Raw genomic sequence first — 23,369 nt, 5'->3', positions numbered from 1 at the left:
TCAGCAATTTCCTGTTACAAATGCACAACATGGTTTTTCTCCCAGACTTGACCCTAGAGGGAAAATCTTGGAGACTAGTTCCACTTAGAGTTCACTTCTCTCCAAGTAACTGCCTCTTCTTTTTATTACTGATATTAAGACTGGGTACCTGCTGCTTTTTGAAGCCCCTTGCTGTCCATATCCACTGGACATCACTTTCTGATGTAGCAACTGTCTGTTTGTTAAGTGATTGGAAGGCTTTTGTCTTGGGAGAATGGACTCAATGTGATTGTAATTGAGGCAGAGAACCTGCATGAAAAATGGAATTACCGGTAATTCTACTCAGTTTAGATAATAAGCAGTAGGGCTAACAATTAACTACTGTATGTGGAGAGTACAAAAGATAATAATGATGACTTATATTTCTGCCCTGATTAAACACGCAGTGGTTGCTTTAAAAACACCCTTCCCCAATTACCGGTAACATGCTAGCTGGAAAGAGCAGTTGATTCTACATCATCTAAAGAATGCCAGGGAGAGAAGACAAAGGATCCTCCTAGCACAAATATAAACATGCAAAAGTAACTAACTAGCATGTGTGAGAAAATGCAACAATTTCATTACACAAGGGAAGATATGGGAAAAGAGAACACTCAGTTGATATAGGTGGGTATATGAATTCTCTAGTAGCCTTGAGCTCATTTAGTGACTACTAATTATTTATAATGTCTATTGTTCTAAAATTAGAATAAAGTTGTAGTTCTTAGCCATTGTGCCTTAAATTTCTTTGGGGAATTTTAGCCTAGTTTATTACTGCCTTGGGAAACCTGATAAGTTTTAATGTTCAGATAACAAAACCCTTTACAATCTTTGTAGAATTTAGTTTTAGAATCCATCTCAGGATGATCAGTGTTATGTTTTATAATGACAGAAATGACACAAACACACCCCTGCCAGAGTATCTGTGTAACAGATAAAAATCAGCTTGTAGTAATGTATCTCCATCATACAGAGTTTGGACTATCACATCTCCTTTTCTACAAAGCCTGAAGGACTAGTTAAGTGATTGGAGAGTTTTATTGCTGAAGAGAATAAGGGATGGTCCTGTGAATGCTGCTGGCAAGGGAGCTCCTTGGAGAACTCAAAAGTTAAAGCATTCTATTTTCACTATAGAAGGACAGAAAATCAATAAAATTAATTGTGCACATCTATGGCCTATTTGTAGTTCAGAGAAACAATAATAAGACTATATTGTATTTTATTTTTCAAGTTCTTTTTCCAATATATATATATATATTTATTATTTATTTATTATTTTGACTTCTATACCGCCCTATTCCCGTAGGACTCAGGGCGGTTTACAGGGCAATTAAAACCATACAATACAATACAATACAAGTCAGCTGTGCTGACTCAGGAATTCTGAGAGTTGAAGTCCATGAGTCATAAAAGAGCCGAGGTTGCCTACCCCTGCCCTAGACCATTCCAGACTGGCTGTTCAGTCTTTTCTTAAAAGCCTCCAGTGATGGAGCACCCATAACTTCTGAAGGTAATTACTGTGATGTTTAGAGTTCAGTTTGAAATTTCTCAGTCTGGTTTAGATGTTAGAGAGAAAAAAGCATTTATGACTTAATATAAAATGTCACAAAACATTTCCTGTGCTCAGTTTCTGAAGTTTGACTGTGCTATACAGTTCAACCAGGGTTAGTTTCAAGACAGAAACATTTCTGAATATCTCTCTGAATTTTAAAGTACATTAGAAACTCTGCCATTGTTGAAGGCATTAAGAAATCTGGTAAGGAAATATCCCGAAATAATGACCCTTTGGGTCATTATTTGTCTAGACCCTTTGGGTCATTATTTGTCTAGAAATGTTATCTGTCTGTTTGTCTGTCTGTCTAGAGTTGCAGAGAAAGAAACTCATGACAATTCACAATTCTATGATTATAAACAATCTGCTCAAGTAAAAGCCTTCCAAAGATGTAGAGAGACTCTCAGGAAGGCATATTTGGATTAAAAATGGCCTGCCGTTCATCATTGCCAGTAGTGAAAGAACCACCCAAGCATTTGAGTTAACAGCTGTTTAGCTTTAAATGGGAAGTGTGTCAAGGTAATGATTTAGAAGCTAACCAGCTGATGTAATGTAGGATGTATGATGTAATGATGGGAATGACTCAGCAGGGTCTATGTGCCTTTAAGAGCCAGCTGGGTCTGTATCTCTTTAAGAGCTTTGTATAAAAGGGAAGGCTCCACAGATATGTGCTCTATCTTCTGTTTCCTGCTGTAACTGCTGTGTTTTGGAGACTGCTGTATTAACACGTATATGTATATTGTTCCTGGTATTGTAGACAGTGTAAGATAAACCATCATGTAATATAGACCACTGTTTATTGTGTTTACTCCTGGGTTATCTAGTGCAATAAGACTGTGCATGCTCTGACACAGTTTAGTGATATTAAGTTCATGCACATCTAAAGGATGTCTCTCATAAGGTAAAGGTAAAGGTTCCCCCGCACATGCATGCTAGTCGTTTCCAACTCTAGGGGCCGGTGCTCATCTCCATTTCAAAGCTGAAGAGCCAGCGCTTGTCCGAGGACGTCTCCGTGGTCATGTGGCCGGCATGACTAGATGCCAAAGGCGCACGGAACGTTGTTACCTTCCCACCATAGTGGTCCTTATTTTTCTACTTGCATTTTTACGTGCTTTTGAACTGCTAGGTTGGCAGAAGCTGGGATGAGTAACAGGCGCTCACTCTGTTATGCGGCACTCGGGATTCGACCTGCCAAACTGCCGACCTTCTGATCGACAAGCTCAGCGTCCTAACATAGCTAGGATCAAGAAACTGTACAAAGAATTGAATGGATGGTGCATGCATACTGACAATTCAGACAAGGGCTTGTTCCTGAGTCTATCTGCAGTGTCCTCTCCCTTCTCTCTAGAGGAAACCTGAAACAAATACTATGAATATTTCCATGTATTCCCAGTACTTTTGTATCATTTAATTGTAAATATTTTTGATAGGCAATATTGCTGAAAATCAATAAATGAGGTAATAAATAAGCTATATGAAGAAATAATCATTGTGACATTGGTATGAAGTAGCCCTAACATATCTCAGGATCAGTACTGTAAGAATTTCTATTACACATGATAGGAAACTCACCTTAACGTTGGGTAGGAAGATCAAACCACTGAAAGAGGTAAGATTATTGTTCTGTAAATTCACACTAGTGATATTTTTAAACTGGTCTGCTGGCACAAGATCCACCATTCTGAGTCAGACAAAAAGGGCATTTAGGGGAAAGAGGTGGTAAATTAAACATGATGCTTTTTCTGATGCAGACTTTAGAGGAACACATGTATAAACTTTTTATTTTCTTCTTTGTAGATCTAATGCACTAGGATTATAGGAAACACCTTCTGCCATTGCAGTTATTTGCTTATCCAATCTAGAATTGTCTAACTTGATCACATTAGTACTGTTGCACATCTGGAGATTTTAGAATCTCCTTCATGCAAAGTCTATATTCTGAGCATCTATGATAATTTCTTCTGAAGTAGGATGTGGGTGGCAATTTTTAAATAGGAAACAGAATAACAGTTGGAAGGGACCTTGGAGGTCTTCTAGTCAAACCTCCTGCTCAAGCAGGAAACCCTATATCATTTCAAGCTAACGGCTGCCCAATCTCTTCTTAAAAACCTCCAGTGTTGGAGCACCCACAATTTCTGATTAATTGTTCTAACCGTCAGGAAATAGGTTTTCAATGCATAGCAAGAAAATGATTTTGCTTTGAAGTCTAGTATTTCCTAAAGATCCCTATAGTTCTGATTACCCAATTCCACATCTGCACAACTACATGAATGGAAAAAGATTTTCCATAGGTTCCCAAGCTTTGCTGGCAAGAACACTAAGTTAGATGGACCAATGAACTGATGCTGTATGTCACAGAGCAGCTTTCTATGTCCATACATCTATTAAATCAGGGGTCTTCAAACTTGGCCCTTTTATGACTTGTGGACTTCAACTTCCAGAATTCCTCAGCCAGCATACCTGGCTGAGGAATTCTGGGAGTTGAAGTCCACAAGTCATAAAAGGGCCAAGTTTGAAGACCCCAGTATTAAATATTGATTGCATCAAATATTAGCACAGCAGAGGGAGCTAATTCCCCATTTATGCCTTGCTAGTAATCTTCGATGGTGCAAATAGAATACTTTCTAACTTTCAATACTTTCAAACTCCTCCAGAGAATTTAGAGCAGACCTAGCTTCAAGGAAACTACAGCTCATAGAAAATACTCCAAGCCCTGATACATTTCACAGCACCCTGGGTATTTATTTATAATGATTCTGCTGCTTTGTGCAAATGTGAATTTAGGCAGCAGTATCAAGGGATCAAGAAAAGAGGAAGAGTAAGGATTCTACTCGTTTGTCCATTTTTCTTCTAAAAAATAAAACACAACCTAGACTAGAGCAACTGATTAATGGAAATGTTTTCCTGGGAACTTTCAAGAACTGTTGCACAAATAATTTTTAATAAGTATTAGCAGTAAGGTGCTTTTTAAACTCAGTTCACATCTCAGCCCCATCTTAATATATGACTGAGACACATCCCTATTTCTCAGTCTAATCTACCTCACAGGTTAAAAAGGTGTCAGGAAGAAAAAGATAACCATCTATGCTTCCTTAGTTTCTTGTAGGATAGCAGGGTACAAATGCAATAATTAAACATCAAATTAATTTAAAATAGGAACTGATGTTACAGAAAGATGAATCACCATACAGCTATTTCCACTTTAATATCTGAAAGCAATTCACCTGATCATAGAGGCTGTCCAGTTTAATTCTTGCATTTTGCTGAAGTTTGAATGGCCCAGTCTTTCTGCCACCATATCAGCATTAAGTTTGCCACCAAACTGATCTTTCGCATTTTCTACTTCAGTTGCTTCCTATATTAACGGCATTTAAAAATGTAAGCTGAAAATATATGTAGTATTAAATATGGCTGAATGACTACCCCAAGGAATGATGATTAATGGCTTCCCTTAAGGTGGAGGGAAATATTTATTGGGATACCATGCCACTAGGCTCTCTGTCTTAGGATTTGTGCTGTTCAAGGTTTTTATTAATGGTTTGAATAATGGAGTTAAGGAGATGTTCTTCAAAACCTGAGATGAACATTACTCACATAATTCTCTATGGTTTTTGTCTGTTCTGACTTCCATTATATTCATATAAACAGTCATAGGCTGATTCTTCTCCCCTGTCTTTTTTTCAGAATTTTAACAACTCCATTCAACCATTTGTTTCTTGGTCTTCCTTCTCCTGTGGACCTATTCAGTATTCCTTCATTTGTTCATTATGCACTTCAATCATGCTCATTTTATTTGATTGTACCACCTCAACATACTGTACCTTCTACTTTCTGGTCATTCATTTTTGTATTGAAACCAGCTTTATTCAGCATTTATTCACTCATGACTCTATCTCATCTTATTTATCATAAGTACTTCCCATTCTGTTTAATGTACTATTCTATACTGTTTCTCCAGAGATCCCTAGTCTCATTTCCATGAAACAACCTGGGTAGAAATAATGATTTTGTTTATTTCAACAAATATTCATTCTTTTTAACATATTACTCACTCAACCTTTTTGCCAGTGTTTGTATATCTTAACTGCTCTGTTTTCCCATTTTTACTAAACAGTCTACCAAGATATACAAATTTATGTACAATCAATTTACAACCACAATTGGGACCAGAAAATTGTAAGTTATTACAGTTGTTATTATTGTAGGAGGATATATATATATATATATATATATATATATATATATATATATATATATATATATAGATAGATAGATAGATAGATATAGATATATATACACACACACACTCATTCATGTCTGTCCGTTTCTCTCTCGCTCTCTCTTCTCATTCTCCCCTTTGTCTTTCCCTTACAAACTAGGCATTTGAAACTTACCACAGCAACACCATCCAAGGCTTTCAGAGAAGGAATATGAAAAATGACAAAAAGGCGGTAATTTTCTTGCTTCCAAACAATCAGATTTCCATAAAAGTCCAGTATAGCCAGACTATTTAGCCCCTAGGAAGCAAATAAATTAACTCAAAATCAAATGTTAAATTAAAGAAAAGGGAAGATCCTACGATAATGGTTTTAAGGTGGATTATAAAACATAAAATGTAATAAAGATTACTGTTTATGGTAAAATAATTTATATGGAAGAGTTTATTTGGAATTTTTATACATGTTATGCCTCAAAATGTTTTAAGGAAATTTTGTTTTTAGTAGAAATGGTTAATATTTCCTTGGCATCTACACAGAGCAAAGCTGTTTACTTAGGGAACAATCTCCCTTGCTAGCAAAAACATTGAATTCTGATCAGAATACTTTCTCTACAGATCTGGTTTATTACCATATTTTTATTACAATGGAAATCATCGCAGCCATCCACTATTAGTGCTTTGATAATAATTTTAAAAGATTAAGAAATGACTACTGAAATATATTGGGAAAAATTTTGGAACTGTTGTATCCAAATATTTTGCCAACACAGAGAACTGGAATTGATGTCTTCTTTTTTCTTCTTCTTCTTGGTTAATAGGTAAAAAATGCAAAAGGGAAAATATTAAGGGAAAAAGTGAATGGAAAAGAAAAAAAGCCTCCTTGTATCTCAATAAGTATTAGGTTAGAGTGGCTTTGGACTTTGAAGCAAGTATGCTATATTAACCTCATTTCTAATGAAGTGTTATTTGTTAAATAACTGCTCAACTCACAAGACTTTATTTTCCTTAGTTCACAGCTTCATTTTAAGGCAGTATCGGCCTTCCGTACTCTAATGCACTCTTAGATGAATTGAGGCTATATTTTCCTAATTCTTCATTCCTAATTTTGCATTTTATTGCATTTGTAGGATGCCAGATACGAATAAGCTTAACTTAGTTTTTTGTTTACAAGTAAAAGTTCAACATCTTCAACAAACAAATGTTACCTTTAATTGATATATTTCTTGGTTTGAAGAAACATAGTTGTTGCTTATGTAGAGTTCAATGAGTGCATAGGCCTTTTGTAAACCTCCTAATGATGTGATACGGTTATTTTCAAGAGAGAGGTAATGGAGGTGCGACAGATTATTGAAGACATTTCTCTCCAGGCTGGTGAGATGATTATTGTTGGCACTCAGTCGCATGAGTTTGGAGAGTTTTGAAATACCTGGAAATGAATAGACCTTCTCTGAACATATAGGAAACAGCAAGAGAACAGCATCACAGCAGGGAGGGAACAGATAGACAAGGAATCATGTCGGTCTAGCAGGGGTAGGCAACCTCGGCTCTTTTATGACTCATGGACTTCAACTCCCAGAATTCCTGAGTCAGCATATGCTCAGGAATTCTAGAAGTTGAAGTCCATGAGTCATAAAAGAGCCGAGGTTGCCTACTCCTGGCTACAGCTTCAGCTCATCTTCTCTAATTCCCCAAACAAATGCTTATAATCTACTTTTATTTACAGGATATATTTGTGTCCAAGTTGGTTATGTATTAAAAAATATAAAATGTTCTCTTTCTCACACACACACATATAGATTAAAACAAGGCACAAAAAATGCAATAATGAAGCCAATAAAATAATGAAGCCAATTAAAAAAGAATCAGCCAATGAAACTACCTGATGCCAAAATGCCAGATAAAATAAGGCAAAAATATTGCAACCCAGTGGAAGTTCTGTAACATGTGAACCACAAGAATTGCAAGCCTAATCTGTGATTTATGAACTATAAACAAACCACCTTCTAATTAACTCCATTATCTCAGCTACATTTGCCCATTACTAAGAGATCCCTCCACTCCCTCCCTTTTCCTCCTTCTCAATATAGGAGATGAATACATATTCATGGGAAATCCGGTGTATGAGAGATGAGATCGTTTTTTTCCTCAAATGTTCCTTAGTTAGTGTATGCAAATCAAGAAAGGTGTGACAGGATGGTAATCATTATAAGTATATATGCCTTACAATTTAAGTTTAATTTTAATTTGCTATACTTTTAAACACCATTTCATGCTCCTTATACCCCCTTTTGCAGATAATCCCTGTATTCCACTCAAGAACTTTAAATGATGTTGAATGAAAGTCCTTAATGCTGTTCTAGTGGGAAGAAAATTCATAATCTTTGTGCAGCCACTGAAAAGATTCTGTGTCCTGCATATAAAACCTGTGATGTATTTGTTCCTTGCTCCAGGTTAATATGATTTATCGCACTGGCAAGCTCCAAATAAGAAGAGTGGGAGCCTACTCAGATTTCATGTGAAGGAAAATGCATAAAATAAACTGTCTAGTAGATTGCTACATTTCACACTAGTTTAAGTAGTTGGATACCACTTTTCAAAATGACACTGATTATAGAATGCATAAGATGCCATCCCCACCTCCATCCCCAGCCATCAAAGAAAGATAACATATAGTACAAACAAAAAATGCACAGACCAGGACTAGAGCTGTCTTTTGGAGAAATGCAAACATTGACATAAATCAGAGCTGTGTAAGTTTTCAGGTAAAAGCCGTCTAGAAGCAAAGCCTAGTTTATGTTTATCCCCTAAGTACAGCTGTACAGAATTAAAAACAGAAATATATTACCTTCAAGGTTTACAATGCAGTTTCCATCTAATGTGAGTTCCTCCAGATTAAGGCAATGATCTAAACCTTCTATTTTAGTGAGATTATTGTTGCTGAATGATGCCCATCGCAAATTCTCTAATTGTTCTAACCCACTGATTTTGCAGAGATGCTGGTTATCCAGATCTAACACAGTAATCTGGGGGAAAAGAGCCACACACAACTCACTCTGTAAACAAACATTAAGCAACTATAACAGAAACTATAATATAATGGGAATTGGGGTGGGGAGTGCTTTGGGAATGTTGGATGGTATGGCATATCCCCTTCTGGCTAATCATTAACTAGCCAGCCTCCACTGCAGCTATTCTGCCTTCTTCATTAGTTCCTTTCATCTCCCACACATCCTATTTTTGCCACCAATGTTTCCCTGGTTTTCCAAGAAGTTAGAGGATAGCAGAGCAAGAATCAGCCAATGTAATATTATCATCGAGCTATTGGACATTGGCTGAGGAAGACCCTTGATTAGTCCATTTTTTTAAAGCTTAATTTACCTCAGAAGGCTATTATGAGAATAAAAATGGATAACACATGTGCACTTTGCTAGAGTTTTTGGGAGGGAAGGACATAGGTGTATTACACAAAGAATTAAAATTACAAGTAAAAAAGCAAATGTAGTAAGTGAACACAAGAGCAAAACATGTGGCATCCAGCCAAAAGATAATAGTGTGAATGTCAAATTATTCCACCTAATAGAAATTGGGAGAAAGAAGTAGGAGGGAGTGGAATATTAACAAAAGGAAGTATTGTGTAGTGGATGTCCCACTTTCCCTCCACACTCCTTACACTGGAATGCCAGTTGTTCTGGCATACATCCACTTTGTTACTGCTTATCTGACTCAAGATTTTGGCATACGGCAAGATACTAAGGACATGCAGCTTCTCCTGATCTGTCCGAGAATACTCTATCAGAGACATCTGGAAAATAAAGACAATCAGATTAAATGATACATTAGAATAAAAGCATATGTTGCACACTTAAATTACAAGATTACACAATTTAGTTATTTCCAGTGGCATTTTTTGCATTAAAGCACAGTTATTATATATACTGTTAACTCTGCCTACAGTTCTGTCTGTGAAGTATAATAAAATTCTCCACCAACGAATCTCTTCCCCCTTTATCTCAAAGGGTTTTTGCTGCTTTCTATACTGCTCAAAACAATAAAGGGAACACTTAAACAACACAATGTACTGTATTTAATAGTAGGATGTCTTATTTTCTTTTCCCTTTATTGTTTTGAGCAGTATAGTTACGTATCTCAGTTTTGAGATTACAAATGGTGGTCCTATGTACAGACACTAAAAGGGAGTAATTTTCTGAAATGGTTTGTTATTTTGTGAATATTTGACTCCAAGAATATCTTAAATGCAGGGCTTTTTTTGTCATAGAACGCTCAGAACGGAGTTCCGGCACCTTTTTTGGATGGAACCTTGTAGGATAGGCAAGGCGGGTTGTATGACATGTGTGAGTTCCGGCACCTTTTTCTTTTACAAAAAAAGCACTGCTTAAATGTCCATAAAGTCTAATATTCCTAAAAAAGCAATTATGCAATCTTGAAGTGTAAAGTAACTCTGAGTCAGCAAGAGAATTATAGGATGAGTGATTCCAACATATTCTTTCAAATAATACTGAGAAAGATATGTCAGTTAAGTGCTAACCCAGTTAATAAAGATCAAGGCATATTATATTAGGTTTTCCAAGATGTCATAAAAAATCTTGCATTTTTAAAAATAGCAGTAACAACGATAATACTTCAAACTACATTTCAATTTGCCTACAATGTAATCAATGTACAGTTATCACTTTAAGAAACAAAGAACCATCAAACCTCGGTGATTTTGGAGTCTGCTATATATTGATTAGCAGCTGCCGCCTCTTCCCCAGTAATCAAAATTCCATCCAGGTGCCTCAGAGCTCTCAACTGACCAATCACACTCAGGCGCATAGAGGCTGGCTTTGGGAGAAGAAAAACAGGGAATGGGATGCTGCCTTCTAATTTCAAACTATTCAATGACCACCTCTGCCTGGAGTAATCAGTTTCAGGCCACTTCCACAGCTTGCTTTCCCCCGCCCCCCTTCTGTCTCCCTATTGCTCTCTGGCCTGCTTACACCATAGTTTTTCAAACAGCCTTCCCCTATTAACGTCACTGTTTCAAAACAATGTTATTTTGATTTCAGATTCTATGTCACATTACTTTGAATGCCTCTTCGACATTTTTATTAGAAATATCACTTCCGGAACCACACGTTTAAAATTCTTCTGTCTTCAGAAATGGATGGGAGCTGAAACGTTCATTGGTACAGGCTTGATACACCTATTTTAGTCTTACATTATTTTAAATAGGACAAAAATTGTGCAACTTAAAATTACCAGCCAAGGGGCAAAGGGCTGCATGGGTCCTGTAATCTGCTCAAAGCTGCATTTTATGATGGAAACTGGTAACATGAGAAGTTGGACCAACCTAAACTTCTTTAAAAGAGCTACTGATTGCCTTGATTGCTGAAGTGCAAATCCTCTACTTTGTGGTCACGCGCTGAATGTTTCCAATTGTAAAAGACTTTTTAAGACCACTGTTCTTCTAGAACAGACATGTCAAACTCGTGACGTCACATGACGTCGTGCAACGTATTGGAACTTTTTCCCCATTGCCGGCAATGGGGTGGGCGCGGTTTCCTTGTGATGTGTCCAGCCCGCGGGCCCGCAGTATGACACCCCTGTTCTAGAAGGAGTAGTAGGCAGGAGTCCCAGAAATGATTGCATTCATGACAATGTGAAGATGTTACCTTGTCTTACACCAAGGAAGAAACTTTCTGTTTACAGCCACAGCCCCTATCCTTTGGAATAGCACATACCACCCATCCAGAGATACATGTGGCTCTAATCCAGGAGTCTTCAAACTTTGCTCTTTTATGACTTGTGGACTTCAATTCCCAGAATTCCTCAGCCAGCGTGCCAAGTTTGAAGATCCCTGCTCTAATCCTTCAATTTTTCCTGAAGTTTCTTATTACCTGGCTCTTTTCCCAGACTTGAAGTTAGGCTTTGTGTAGCCTTGGTCTTTTTTTTTTTTGGTGTGGGGAGTGTTATGCGCCTTGACTATATGGTTACTTTTCTTCAAATTATTACCTTTTAAAATATTGTAAGCAACTCGGTCTTTGGGAAATTGAGTGGCCATGATCCAATAAATAAACTCTGATTAAAGCAGACTTACATGCAATGCAGTAAGAACTGCAGCTGACTGAAATGTACCTTATGCCATGGATTATGCCTGATATCCAAACTGAGCAACACTGGTGTATGTTTACGTAAGACGCCAATTTCTTCTGCTGGCTTTTTCAGCTGATTCCAGCTCAAGTCCAAATACTTCAGTTTGTTTAATCCTCTAATGCCTTCAAGGGTTATGACACGGTTATGACTGGCATCAAAATATTCCAGGTTAGGCTATAAAGCAGTATTCAAAGGCGATGGTAAATTCATTTTTTTTGTCATGAACAAACATAGCTTTCATATCTTTTATTTCCCTTTCTTCCTGTTAACTCTTCTCTCAGCCATACTTCACTTTTCTTTCCTTCCCAATGTTTCTTTTAACCCATCTCTATTATGATTTTTATCCACTTTTCCTGCTATCTCTGCTATACGAATAAAAGAGGAATATTATTTGCATATAATGTATTTCCGTGTATGATAAAATGGTTGGCATATGCAGATGGATAGCAATTAATTTTTTAAATTAGCTAACTTAACTTTACCAGCAATTCATAACTATTTATTTAATTAAGAGACTGGAGGAAAATGTGGAATGAAGCATATTTAGTCTTAAGAAGAGAGGACTGCCAGGAGACCCAAGAGCTATCTTTAAGTATGTGAAGGATGATCATAAAATATAAGGCAAGTTATTCTAGAAACAATGGGTATAAATTAGAAGAAAATATATTTAAAGTGGACATTGTAATAAATGGAACACACTGCATTCCGAAAGGTTGGTGGGATGTGGTGGGGTGGGGCTGCCTTCAAGTCAGTTTTTCTTTTTATTGCTAGTAAATGCCTGGACTAATTCCTGTAGATTTTTGCAAGGTTTTTTTTAGAAGTGATTTGCCATTGACTCCCTCCTAGGGTAGAGAATGACTGACCCAAGGTCATTCACCTGGCTTCATGCCTACTGCAGGACTAGAACTCACAAACTCCCAGTTTCTAGCCTGATGCTTTAATCACTACACCATATTGGCTCTTGCTTTCAGGAATTACTGGATTCTTGATACTTCCTGTAAGCACTATGGTAAGCTGACAACTTGTTGACTTTTGCTGGCAAGGAAGACAGATTTTGTGAGGGGAATTGCTGCTGGATGCTGGATCCGAGCTGACATAACCTCTCCTGAACAACATTTTTAAAATATATAATTTCCGGGGTGATTGTGCAGCAAAAGAATGGATTTTGGAATAACAGGTTTGATGTTATATTGTAGATAATTAGGACAAGGAGATCAAACACAATATCCATCTTCCAGTTTGGGCGCATATTCCAGACTCATACTCAGCAAAAGCAATTTTCCTTCACCAAAAGTCACTTGCAAATACATGGAATCATGTTGCTGTTTTATCCATAAAAGAATTTTGGGGAAAGATAAGCAAAAAACATTCCTTGGTGTTGCTACTCTGTTTTCATCCCCATTTCACCTCCCCCAAAATACTGAACTTCCCCACCCTCCCACCCTATAATTTTGTCCTCCAGAATAGAGAGGGAGGGGTATTTACCCAAGCCTTAAAAATTTTTATGAAAAAAGTATTTTTCTTACCAAGTGGTAAACATCATCTAAACAAGTAAATTCATTAAAACTGATAATAAGCTTGCGAAGTCCAGTGAGTCTGGAGATATCTCGGAGTTTGGTAAGCCGGTTTCCATGTAGATTCAGAACCTATATTAGCAGGAAAACAGGGATTGTTTACTGATCTTTTAGTATTTAAGGGATGACGGTTGAGTGTTGTATAAAGCTTTCAGAGCCATGTTGTTTGAAAACAACCAGAACTACACGACTCATATCATGCTGTTGAAAAATATCTCCGCTGCTGTTACTGTAATATTTGATTGATTGATAGGGCTGTCCAATTTGTAAGAATGACTCTGGGCAATTTACAATTTGAAGAAACAATAAAACCAGGAATTAAAAATACAATGCTATCTAGTATACTATCAGAGCATAAAAACAAAATAATTAAGTAAAAATAATAGATGGCAACAAACCAACCAACACATATGCTGAACAGGTGTTCTGCACTCTACATGAGTTCATTCCATCATCCAGTTCAATGCTTAGGGAAAGAGCCAGGTCTTTAGGGCCTTGTGGAAGACAAAAGTCAGGGTTATCCAGAACTCTGGGAGAATGATGTTCTGTAAGGAGGGCATACGGCAACAGACAAATTGTACTCTTCGGGTGCCATTAGGAACATTGTTTCTTGGAAGGCACCCAAACATACCTATTGTGCCAGATCTTATCGGCTCAGCAGAGGCACGCAGTATTGCAAGAAATTAGATTAATCTATTAGATTGTTTTCTTGTGAGACCTTTTCCCCCTTTCATATAAACATGATCCAAACATATTTATTTTGTGAAATCTCCGTATTTCCTATATTTTATCCCCAGTCCATTAATGAGACAGACTTAAGTTCCTTTGTTGTACCACTGTTTACAGTAGCATTTTCTCCATATTCCTTTCAAAGACATCTCAAAATGCAAAAGCATTAGCCTTTCCCATCTACTACCTTGGAAAGAAATCAGGTGATTGGCAATGACTGGAAATAGAAGCAATATAGCCAAGATAACCAGTAGCAACAGGGGCAGTAAATTTAATGTCAATACTACGGTATATGCTTTTCTTTCAATTCAGGGCACTGGATAAACTTTGACTCAGTGGTGGGGAAAGGCAGAATGTAATTTTCACTGTGTAACAAAGCAGATGAAAAAAGCTACTCACAACAATCTGACTATAAACGTTGGCCTTTGAGATTGCCATCACAGTTTTTTCATCCAAGCAAATAATTTTGGGCTTGGGCTTAATTATTGGCTCCATGCTTAACACTTCATCATCATGTTGGAGATCCCGAGAAAACACAAAGCCTGCTGAATTTCGCCTTCCATCCTCTCCAATCACATTGTTGGGTGAGGAGAACAAAGCCTCTACTTTGACCTGCACAAAAAATCACAACATATTTTTTGCTTGGTTGATGTGAAAATTTTGTACACCATTATGTCAAGCCCCGCCGGCCTGCCGCCCGCTCGGGCCTCGACAACACCTCCGTCGAGCCCCGGACGCTCAGATGGTGGGCGTGGTTTCGCCCGAACTTCGCGGAACGCGCCACAGCCCCGCCGTGCAGCTGGCCGGCGCCCAGCTGATCGGTGCGCCCGCTCCAAAACATTGCCTCCGTCGGGCTCCGGACACTCGGATGGTGGGCGTGGCTTCGCCCGGACTCCGCGGAACGCACCGCAGCTCCGCCGCGCAGCTGGCCGGCACCCAGCTGATCGGCGTGCCCGCTCCCAGACGGCCGGCGGACGCGCGCTCGCCTCGTCAGGGCGAGCGCGCTCGACTCGGGGGGGAGCTAACAGCCGCAACGCCGGCACGGACTGGGGCGCGTGAGGCAGCGGAAGGACAGGGCTTACCTGAGAGGGGGCTTGGCGGGCCGCAGCAGTGCACACGGTGGGTGGTGGCTATGCAAGGTGATGGGTGGGGCTTTTATGGGGAGGCGGGCGGATGCCGGTTTGCTTTGAAGGGGTGGGGTTAGGGCGTGGTAACATGATAAAAGAGCGTTGAGGCTAGATGCCTCAACGCTGACTTTACCGCGGTTTGATTTGTGCAAGAAATAAACCTGGTCACCCGTTCCTTTTGGAGTGCTTGTGTTTCCTGGCAGAGGACGTCGTGACACATTATATATAATAATACAGATTTTAAAGATTAAGATGCAATTGAAACCAGATTTATTTGGGGGAAGACTGATGGATAAAACGGTTGGGGAAAAATGGAACTTTGTATATGACAACATAATCTAATTAATTCTATAAATGAAATGATAATTAGTGAACTGATAGTTAATGGACATTCCATACCTGTGTGATGTACTCAAATTCAATGACGTACTCTGGCAAAACAACCTCATGATCAAACACAAACCATTCACACTGTCGGAGGCTACAGTCACAATTTTTGTATTCCACAGAACATGTTTCAGATGCTAAGAGAAAGGACACAATATGGTTCTCGTTTGTTTTTACTTTTATACAGACAATGTAAGTTAGGAGAGGTTAACGGGGATATTTTTAATAGAATTCAAAGAATCCCTAGATGAAAACTTCTGGCTGGGAGATGTAATTTATTTATTTTATTTTTATATCCCGCCTTTATTACTTTTATACACAACTATTTTCTCCACAACAACAAGCTTGTGAGGTGAGTTGGGCTGAGAGAACAACTGGCTTAAAGTAATCCAGCTAGCTTTCATGGCTAAGGCTGGACCTGAACTCACAGCCTTCCTGGTTTGTTGCCTGGGGACTTAACCACTAGACCAACCTGGCTCTAAAAATCAACGACATGTAGGTAATATATATATATATAATATGTAATATATTATATATAATATGTAATATATAATATGTAATATATAATATATAATTTTTATAAAATTATAAATTACATAGTAATTAATAACATACAGATAAAATTAACAAACAGAGTACATTGAGATGCATGGCAAACTACAGAAGTTGTTTCAAAATTTTGAAGCTCACCATACAAAAATGCTTCTAAAGTTTCAGTATCTAGAATTCTTGGTGCTTGGTTCTTGATATTTACTGCCAGAATAAAACATGAAATTGCTCTGCCATGACAGAACCAGTATGTGAAAAAAATCTTGGTGAACTATTTCCTTATTATAGCCTGATTCCATCTGTTTTCTTAAATGCAGGCGACAGTAAGCCACTCTTAGGACTGTTTATCCTAAGTAACTGTGACCAAACTGCAGGACAATGAAGACTGGGCTGAAAATATATTTTAAATGCTTTTTGGGTCTTCGTTTGAATTTAGCATGCATATGTGTGATTAGATTGCCACCTGGTGGTTATTCATGCTATACTTTCTTCTTAGGGAGGAAGAGATCTTTTCAAATCTTTTGGGAAATATGCAGTGTTGTCTTCACATTCTTTTAAAAATTAATCTTTAATCACAAGGGGTAGAAATGAATAAAGTGAGGGACGCTTATCTACTTTGAAAAGAACAGAGATGTCCTAGAAATTGTTGTACAATGTTGATTCCACTGCCAAGTTCTCCAACTTAGAAATAAGAACAATTTCTAAGTCTTTATATACCTGCACATATAAATCAATCATGCTTATTATTAATTTTCAATACCAAAACATCTTGAAGAAGCTGAAGAGATGGAACTTCAGCTGCAGCCACTAACTCACATTTGGCTTTGTCTGGTTCCACAGTCCTGTTGGTGGATGTATGAGGGCTGTTTTGAGATGATCTGCGAGGCTTGTATACACTATCGATCCCAGGATAGCTGGCTGGGGTGACTGGATCTGTATCAAGGGCTTCAGCACGATGCCCAAGAAAGACTTTGGCAATTATAAGTTTCCCTGAGAAATGAATAAAAGGTCTTATTTATAAACTCGAGCTATTGGAAAGTTCCAAACAAGCGAAATGGAACACATCGAAACACTTAAAAGTGTTTAAGAAGCTTCCTGCTTCCTATTCAGTCAAAACGTTAACATATATTTTAGCGTTATTAATATGCGAAATGGTAAGCTATTCAACACAGTATCCAGTGTTTCCAAAACAACCACAACTTACATTTCTAACTTGGATACAAATCAATATAGACTTTCAAAAGAACAGAGCCAGTTGGAAAATATGAGGCCATAAATGTGTACTCACCTTGCTAAATCCTCTTTCCCTATGAGAATTTGAGGTCATTCACTGAAACTAAATGCAGGGAGATTTAGGATTCACAGAGAAATACTGTGGGTTTCTTGCCAGCAGTCATGTTAATGGCAGCCAATTTGGATGGTGCTAAAAGCTGACTGAACAGTTCAGGGAGGAGCAGTGGCTACTATACAGAAATCCTCAGGAACAACTACTCATTCAGCAAATATTTGAACTACTAATGGCACTCAACAAGAGGTACTCATGACTAATCCTCCAAGTTCCAGCCATCGCAGTGCCCCTGCACTCATGTGATCCAAATGTTCTATAACTGGTCCAGTTTTCCGATCATCACTGCATCCTGTGATCACATAAATGTGCGACTTTCCCTCCAGCGTCTCATAAACAAAGTCAATGGGGAAGCCAGCAGTAAATGGGAAATTGTGATCATGTGTGGCTCTCACTTAATGATCCTGGTCAATAGCTTAATAACAAGAACTGGGAATGCCTGAACTGCTGTCACTAAGTGTGACACATTGCTTAGCAACAGACATTTTGGTTCTAATTGGCATATTTAAGCTAAGACTAGCGGTACCGATAGTGGTTTACTATTTCCTGAAGCACAAGGTGTTCTCAATACTTATTACTGAGAAACCACACTGGAAAAAGTCAATTCTGTAACTTCTAAAATGCATCTAGATTGCCACTGTGCGATATAGACATCTACGACACGATCAATAGGACTTTTCCTATACGATTCATTTATTAATGGATTCATACCCCATCTTTATTTTATACAACTCCAGTCATTGTAAATAATGCACCACTGGGCACTCCACCAGTATCAAAATCGGCACACTGCTTGTACTAATTAACTGACTCTCTACTGAGTTTTGGATGCTTTTATTTAATTTAAATAAATCATTGTTAAAACTATGTTTAAATTCATACAGGAACATCTTAGAGATTACCATATCTGATTGACTCCTCAAAATCTCCTTTACTTCGGGATTGTTTTTGTAGATATTCAATTCTTGGATGTTCACAGATACTTAGACTGTTTGAGAGTAAAAGGACTCCATTTTCCTAAATTAACAAAATAAAACAAACAAAAAAGCCCAACAACCAACCAATTTGAGTGTTACTGCCTCACACAGAGCTTTCCAAATATTTAATTAATAGTTTTAAAATTAACAAGCATTGTGAGCATGTGGAATAGATAAGCAAGCACAACAGAAGAACAGATGAGAAAACTGACAAATGCTAGATTACAGAGTGTGATCTTTCTGTTTGTAGCACTTCTACATTAAAAATGAAAAAGATTTACTATTGATTAACAACTCACTTCCTTTATTTTTCAGATTTCTAGCTATTATGGCGCTGAGATACAGAGCAATAAGAGTTGGAAGGGATCTTGGTTAAGTGTTAAGTGACTGCAGCAACTGTTAAGCAAATCAATGTACTCCTCTGGGTGTTTTTTTTGCTGAAAACTGGCCAAAAAAAGTAGGAAATCAGCCAAAAACCTTCTAAATATTGCAACAGACTGTAAAGGTGAACTAGTTGTCAAGCAACCCAAAATGTGGTCATGTGATTGGTGTGTGTGTGTGTGTGTGTGTGTGTGTGTGTGTGTGTGCACGTATAGCTACAGTAGTTCCAGAATTAGGTCATAAGTAGCTTTTGGGGAGGGGGGGGAATCAAAACGTTCAATGGTTATTAAGTGACCTGTTGTAAGTCAAGAAGTATATGTAGTTGCATATGGAGGAAAATAGAGTAGTTTGGTTGCATGATTAGTTTTATGTATTTCTTTAATTATCATAAAAGAAATATGTAAGAATAGGAATTTGCATAATTTATTTAGACTGCAAAAATCTGCTTTTTTAATGCACACAACTGGGATTTCCTAGAGGCATAATTGTTTGAAATATAAATAATATGAAAATCTTCAAGAACATGTGGTATGGCACAAACCTCCTTAAGACTGTATCATTTCATAAATAATGTGAATGTTACCCAATATAAAACAACACTTTGCCTAGAGGTGGCAAAGCAAGTTATGAAGCATGTTGGAACAATGTTATTATTCATTAATGTTTCTTTTCTTTCCCTATATAGGAAGGTATTTTGTTTCTTTTTAATAAAGGAAGTACCAGTTCATCCTTAATCAGTCCCTTATCTGCACTGTTACATGATACATTTGATTATTCAGATAATTTTTGTATAAAATGCTCCCTAATAGGAAGACATAAACAGGAAAAAAGAGTGTTATGTTTTGGAACTTCTACTTACTGTTTTGGCTTCCTCAAAACCGTCTTCCATAATTTGGATTAATTGCTTTTTTTTCAAGGGTATTTCAGGGGGAGATACATAGAAGAGGTACTCCAATATCTTCTTGAAGTTTCTGGAAAGGGGGAGACAGGAAGAGAAACAAAAAAAACACATTTTAAAAACAAATTTTTGAACAGTAAGGGACATAATCATCAAATCCTTGACTCACAGTTATTCCGCTAGAAAAGATCAAGGTTTATTTAATTTATTATCCAGTCTTATACCAAGGCTTCCTACAAATGATAACTTGTTTGCTCCAAGTTACAAAAAAGGCATGATGGTATTACCATAGCTAATAAATATTGATAAAGCCATCATCATAACATCTCTCCTAGGTGGAGCCAATATTTGTCTTAGACTCAACAAAAAGGTACTGGGAAATTCCACTTTGCCACCCCACACAGTCTCTCCCAACACCTAAACCACCTGTTCAGGCAAATGGGAGTGGACCAGAGGAACCAATGATTGGAAGAGCAAGGAGGTGGATGATCCACAGGCAGGGACAAGAAGAAACTGGGAAGAAACCTAAGGCAGCTGAAGACCAAGAAGAAATTTGCAAAGGGGCAGAAATGAGAGTACAGGATTGGTAAAATAGTGGCAAAACAAAAACAGGTTTTACTGCTAGAAAACTGGAAAATAATGGATTAAGAAGGATTGGCAATAATAAATTTGGCAAGGCAGGAAAAGATATCAACGTTCCTAAGCTGTGCTGTAATTAAAGGTTGGAGGAGGGAGAAAGGAGCAGCTAGCTTTTTGAATCATAAAGGAAAATTAAGAGCAGAAGTTTGAAATGTTTAATTGTGTTAGTATACTTTTAGGACATTTATGGAGATTCTCAGTCATCCAGGTCATAGTTATCCCAAAGATGCTTTTTCATGAGGCAACTGGACTTTGTTTTTCTTTGAAGATATTTCACTTTTCATCCAAGAAACATCTTCAGCTCTGACTGGGTGGTGGGGAATGGAAGGATTTATACTCCTTGCATACAGCTGGTCATTTGCATTCTTTTAGAGAGATTGATACCACCTGGAGGCTTATCTGAGTCACCTGAGTAGTGCAAATGGGTGTGGAGCCTTCTTGGAACTTTGAAAGGACTATGTTGTAGACCAGGCATGTCAAACTCACAACGTCACGTGACGTCGCACAACGTATTGCAACGTTTTCCCCATTGCCGACAATGGGAAGGGCACGTTTTTGTCATGATGCATCTGGCCCATGGGCTGGCAGTTTGACATGCCTGTTGTAGACTGAAGATAGATGATGTCATGCCCCTCCCCCTCTGTTGAGAGAAGGCTGTCCAATTTTGATATAGAAGGCCTCTTTGACAACAGTCCTCTCTGTCCAAAATGTGGACTTTGATGTCTTCAAAAGAGTGGCCTTCATCTTTTAAGTGCAGATGGACTGCTGAATCTTGTCCTGATGGGTTTGTTCTCCTTGCCATGCATTTATGAAGTGGTTGCTTTGTTTCCCCAATGTACAGATATGTACATGGCTCACTGCATTGTACTGCATATACCAGGTTGCTCAGTTTGTGTCTGAGTGTTTTATCCTTGGGGTGGACAAGCTTCTGCCTTAGTGTATTCTTGGGTTTGAAGCGTGCATGTATGTTGTGTTGGCTGAAGATCCTTCTGAGCTTTTCTGATATTCCTGCAATGTATGGAATGACAATGTTGCTTCGTTTATTGTTTTCTTCTTTGTCTGTTATGGAGAAACTCCCGCAGGATCTTTTTTTGGGATTTGATGAAGGACCACTTGGGATAGCAACAAGTTCTGAGGGGTTCCTTGATGTGTTTTAGTCCTTTTTCTTTCCCATCTTTGCTGGTAGGCAGGCCTTCAGCTTGGTCATATAGGGTTCTGCAAGTATAAGTATAAGTCCTTCCATTCCCCACCATCCAGTCAGAGCTGAAGAAGTTTCTTGGATGAGAAGCGAAATGTCTTCAAAGAAAAATAAGAAAGTCCAGTTGTCTTGTGAAAAAGCATCTTTGGGATATACTTTTAGGAGAATTGTTAGTGTACATACTTATAGAGATGCCTAATTGCTAGGTACACAACTACTGGCCACTAGAATTATTGTAAATATACTTTGCATTAAGCTTGTACAGTAATAAATATCACTGCCATTCACAAAATGAAACAAACATATAATTAACCTTCCTTTTGAATGAGAAGCAACCTGAAGGATGTTGAACCAGGAAATACTATTTAGAGAAAAGGTGAAACATTCATTCCCTCTCATTTCTCTGTTCAGAATTATTACCATCCAAAGATTCAAATTTCATTTTTATAATCACACAAAACACCTTCATATAAAGATGCATATAATACATAATAAGAACTTAATCTTTTTTTTTCTTAAGGAACATTTTCAGCAGATTTCCAGCTTTCTCCATCACTTATGATATGACAAGAGGTTCCAAGGCAAAGGAGCTTTTTAGTTTTCCCCTTGAAAAACTCATCTGGTAATTTTTGGATATCTGTTGAGTATTTTTTTTACTTAAACTTTTAGTTTTGTCCTACTGAGTATATTTTAATATTTCTTTTATACATTCCTTTTTATTTATTTTTATAAAATGTATAAAATGTAAATGTAGAAATCCTTTAATTCACCTAACATTAAAAATCTCCTCTTTTTAATACTGCCTTACAAATAGAAATAACTAACATATCACATAATATTATTATGAATCATAACCCCTGCACATGTTGAAGCAGCAGCTAGAGTGTGGTCCATGCTAGTTAATGAAATAATAAATTGTTAGTTCTATCAAGTGCCTCAAGCTTTATAAATATACTGATTGCCATGTATTGGGTATTCTTTACCTCTACTGCTCATTTTCATTATTTTACTTAGCAGATTCATCAAATATATTGGACTGGGCTGATGAGCAGCAATATGCCAATGAAGAACAACATAACAGCAGTGTTTCTGACAGCAGCAGCATTTCTGATGAGATAATAGGAACTCTTCCTTTTTTATTCCGTGGTAAAATAATCAAGATTGCAGGATAACAGAATAACAGAGTTGGAAGGGAGCTTGGAGGTCTTCTAGTCCAGCCCACTGATCAAGCAGGACATCCTAGACCTTTGGAGACTGGCTGTCTAGTCACTTCTTAAAAGCCTCCAGTGATGAAGCACCCACAATTTCTAAAGGCAAGCTGTTCCACTGGTTAATTGTTCTCACTGTTAGGAAATTTCTCCTTAGTTGTAGGTTACTTTTCTCTTTGATTAAGTTTCCATCCATTGTTTCTTGTCTTACCTTCTGGTGTTTTGGAAAACAGGTTGAACCCCTCTTCTTTTAGGCAGATCCTCAAACACTGCTATCATGTCATCCCTAGTTCTTCTTTTTCCTAGACTAGACATACCCAATTCCTGCAACTGTTCTTCATATGTTTTAGCCTCCAGCCTATAGGATTTGCACCTCTTTTCTTACACAAATTCCTATTCCAGCTCATAATGTGCA

The 23,369-nt window shown here is 37.7% G+C and overlaps 1 protein-coding gene across 1 annotated transcript in view; it reads right to left on the bottom strand.

Moving 5' to 3' along the window:
* Positions 1 to 23,369, bottom strand: part of LRRC9 (leucine rich repeat containing 9) — a gene marked incomplete at both ends in the record, with an annotated part of 62,429 nt that overhangs the window by 21,123 nt on the left and 17,937 nt on the right. The window contains 15 exons of the mRNA XM_083349633.1: positions 149 to 288; positions 3,143 to 3,251; positions 4,795 to 4,925; positions 5,965 to 6,087; positions 6,995 to 7,215; positions 8,635 to 8,812; positions 9,460 to 9,591; positions 10,506 to 10,631; positions 11,925 to 12,116; positions 13,469 to 13,588; positions 14,645 to 14,857; positions 15,772 to 15,896; positions 17,125 to 17,298; positions 18,556 to 18,670; positions 19,871 to 19,982. Of these exons, the coding sequence (XP_083205759.1) occupies positions 149 to 288; positions 3,143 to 3,251; positions 4,795 to 4,925; positions 5,965 to 6,087; positions 6,995 to 7,215; positions 8,635 to 8,812; positions 9,460 to 9,591; positions 10,506 to 10,631; positions 11,925 to 12,116; positions 13,469 to 13,588; positions 14,645 to 14,857; positions 15,772 to 15,896; positions 17,125 to 17,298; positions 18,556 to 18,670; positions 19,871 to 19,982 (2,211 nt within the window). The remainder of the gene's footprint in view (positions 1 to 148; positions 289 to 3,142; positions 3,252 to 4,794; positions 4,926 to 5,964; positions 6,088 to 6,994; positions 7,216 to 8,634; positions 8,813 to 9,459; positions 9,592 to 10,505; positions 10,632 to 11,924; positions 12,117 to 13,468; positions 13,589 to 14,644; positions 14,858 to 15,771; positions 15,897 to 17,124; positions 17,299 to 18,555; positions 18,671 to 19,870; positions 19,983 to 23,369) is intronic.

Source organism: Vipera ursinii (genome assembly GCF_947247035.1).
Source record: "Vipera ursinii genome assembly, chromosome: 1".
NCBI classification, from domain to species: Eukaryota; Metazoa; Chordata; class Lepidosauria; order Squamata; family Viperidae; genus Vipera; species Vipera ursinii.
Note: the sequence above shows the minus strand (reverse complement) of the source record. Positions and strands in the feature narration are given on the sequence as shown.